General features: G+C 54.8%; 1 protein-coding gene across 6 annotated transcripts in view; it reads right to left on the bottom strand.

The window, feature by feature from the left end:
* Positions 1 to 3,187, bottom strand: part of Nrp2 (neuropilin 2) — a 123,197-nt gene extending 120,010 nt beyond the window's left edge. For all 6 annotated transcript variants that reach the window (XM_033764573.1, XM_033764574.1, XM_010616106.1 and 3 more), the window contains exon 1: positions 2,287 to 3,187. In XM_033764573.1, coding sequence (XP_033620464.1) covers positions 2,287 to 2,359 — 73 coding nt within the window. In that variant the 5' untranslated portion in view covers positions 2,360 to 3,187. The remainder of the gene's footprint in view (positions 1 to 2,286) is intronic.
* Positions 3,188 to 3,193: the final 6 nt, after the last annotated feature.

Here is a 3,193-nt window from a genome sequence, read left to right as displayed (position 1 = left end):
GGCCGCGCAGCAACCTGGCGAGGCACCCGGCGAGCAGAGGGTTACCCTGCAGCGCAGTGCCGACTGGGCCTCCCAGCCGCCCACCGCCTCCGTTGGCCGCATGCCGGGACCCCGGGTTATTTCTGCAGTTGCTCTCAGGCGCGCACCTTTCTCCCTCTTTCCCCAGATTCCTTCTCGGAATGGGTCCTCCTTCCGCCTCTGCGGTGGCTGGGCTGGTTCCCCTCCTAGCTAGGGCTCACGAGTGAGTCAGGGGTCTAGCTTGGCCTCGCCCTTTGCCTCCCATAGACAGATCCCTGGGTGCCAGTCGGTTGCTCTGGCTGAAGCCTAAACATCCACAGCCTGCGATCACCTTGGGGGACCTGTCCCAGGTCCCACCCTGAAGCTGTGACTGGCCTCCTTACTGTGTGATCCGTCCCGCACTGCGCGCTCTGGGCTTCTCTGGAAGTGACGCAGCGCGGCCAGGGGTTGGGAGAGGAGGGGGCTCTGCAGAGAGCGCGGGAGGCAGGTGGCAGAGCGAGAGTGGGTCCGAGCGGGTGCTGCACACACGCACTCCACACATTGCTCAGGGACAGATGTGTGAACATCTGGGGCAGGAGCTGTCCTCGAGTATTCACAACGGCTCGCTCTCCGCACGGCACACGGAACCTTAAGTTTGTGTGTGTGGGGGGCACGAGGGTGTGTGGGGTGTGTGCCAATGTGCGCGCACTCGCGCGCCAGGGCCTACTGGAGTCCGCGCCTGAATACACAATACACCGTGGGCATCCTCACGGCGCGCGTACTCGTGCGCGCACACACAGAGCAAATCGCACGAACATACATAATTTACGCAGGATCCAGGTCTCTGAGAGGTAATTTAATTTCGCTTTAAGCTGGGAATTTAAAATTAAGGCAAGAAGAAATGAGGGGCCCGGAAAATCTCTTCCAGTAGGACCTGGACCCAGCCCTTTGGATAGGATTTGCAGCTGTCGGTAGACCAGTTATGGTAGGGAAGAAGGTGCGAATGGCTGGATTTGGGTGGCAAATGCATTCATCAATCTTCCTCCTCAGAAAACAAAACCACAATCCAAACACCCAGGCTTAAAGTGGCTGTGTATGTGTTTGGGGAAGGGGTGAGAAGCAGCCTGCAGGCGCGAAGCTCCCCCTTTAGGGCACGCTATCCTTGTGGGGCGCCTCGGGAGGCTGCCGGAAGCTAGCCCTACCTCTGAGGCCATCATCTTTGAAGTGCTCTGGGGGTAAAGGTGCTTATTTTCTCTCTCCCCTTTTCCGATTTCCTGCAAAGATAGTTTCCCCACCCCCAATCACCTGTAGCAGCTACTAAGAGTTTTGTTGTAAGATTCCAGGCACTGACTCAGAGAGGAGAGAAGCTCACCCAGGACAGTGGTCCCAGGAAAGAAGGACTAGCCCCACTGGATCCCTGGAAACCAGAGACCCCTTGCCACTCCCCACACATGCTGGCTCCTCACGGTTCTGGGCCTCCCGTGCTGGTCTCCGCAGTCTGTGTCCATGCACCCTTTTTGGCAGGAGTTGAGAACAAATTCCACTCAAAAGTTTCTAACCACTTCACAGGGATGAGAGACCTTCGAGGGCCATGCCGTTTGTTTTAGCTAATAACAATCTCAAAAGAACATGATCTACTTTCCCAGAAAACACAGGGATGCAGGGAGGACAGCGGGGACCACCAACTGCCTCAGTTGCCAGCAGCGCCCAGGGGACGGCTCCTATCTCAGCTGCAAGCCAACTTTGCTCCACCAGCCTGAGCCCTGTGAGTTCCAGGCGTATCCATCCATTCCGCAAAGAATCTACAGCATTTGAAAACCAAAGCTACTCTTGTCTTTTCCAAGCCCTTCGGTTAACATTGCTCAATGTAGCTAAGTGGAGGGAATGTAAATGATTTATATTTCACTGGCTAGGTTGAAGAAACTCAAGGGAGATGTGTTCTGCTTCAAGACAGGAAAAAAAAAATCCCCCAAAACTGTAATGCAAAGGCTTTGTAGTATTTTTAAACCTTTGATTCAGTCCATATGTGACATCTGAACACCGCCAAATTCTGTTACAACACACACACACACACACACACACACACACGCACGCACACTCCTAGCAGGAGAGAAAAGTTGGGTTTTAGCAGCCCTTATGTGTAGGGAGGCCCGGCTAGGATCTCGCTTTAAATTATTGAGTATCGAGAGAGCCTCCTCCTGAGCCAGTCTGCGTGGCCTCCCCGCATTAGCAGTCGCTTTTAAGGGGAAACCATGTTGAAATGAATAGGAAAAACTTTGAGATGCTTACCTGGTTGGCCTCTCACTTCATCTCCTGAAAAGTAGAGAGCTAAGAAAACCCAGGTGAGAGGAAACAGATCCATTTTGGAGAAGGAGGCTTTCTCCAGGGCTAGGTCTGTAGGATTCTCGTGTAATTATAAGTCTTTGTTTTTTTAATTTTTAAAAAATTTCCCCTGTCTCTTATTTTCTTCCTCGCAGGGTCTTCTGAAAAGGTCTCTAACGGTCAGGGTTTCCCTCCAGGGTTCTGGCGACCCGCCTTCACCTTTATTCTTGCTGAAATCCGCACCTCACTAGGAGGAGTGTAGCTCTTGAAATCAGCGAAGGGTTAGAAAGGGTTTTCTCTCAAAAAACAAAACGCATCTACGCTTTCTCCAATTTCTCAAAGTGTCATTTCCTTTATCTTAAAACATCACGAGTATTTCCCGAAAGCCAAGCGTAAAATAATAACGATAATAAAAATCAAAGCCACGACTTGCCCTGGGCATCACACGGCCCCCAGGCAGCTGTGCGATCTCAGAGGCGTAAACTGATACCCGCTCTCCGGCACCCGGGACGGACTCGCGGACAGGCACCGATCGCCGGACGGCCCGGGTGGGAGGCGGTCGCCGGCTCCCGTCCTTGCTAGGTTCCCCTAGCGGGAGCCTCTCCCAAAACTACACCCGTTCAGCCAGCCTCTCGAGGAGAGTCTGCGGAAGGAAGCTGAGGCGGCGGCTGCTAACGCTGGCTGCCGACGCGGCGGCTGTGCCGGGATCGCCAGGGAGAGCGCGCCCCTCTCCGAGTCCTCTGACGCCCGCCCTCACCTCCACCTCGCCGAGGGGCTGCGCATCTGAGGATGTGCTGGGGGCGGGCTGCGGGCCGGTGCCTCGCTCGCCTTCTCTGCCTCCCCTACGGCTCCCCCCCGCCTTTTCAGGCAGAGC

This window comes from Fukomys damarensis, unplaced genomic scaffold (assembly GCF_012274545.1).
Source record: "Fukomys damarensis isolate Sample0158 unplaced genomic scaffold, DMR_v1.0_HiC HiC_scaffold_16, whole genome shotgun sequence".
Lineage (NCBI taxonomy): Eukaryota > Metazoa > Chordata > Mammalia > Rodentia > Bathyergidae > Fukomys > Fukomys damarensis.
The sequence above is the reverse complement of the archived record's forward strand: the minus strand, read 5'-3'. Positions and strand labels throughout refer to the sequence as shown.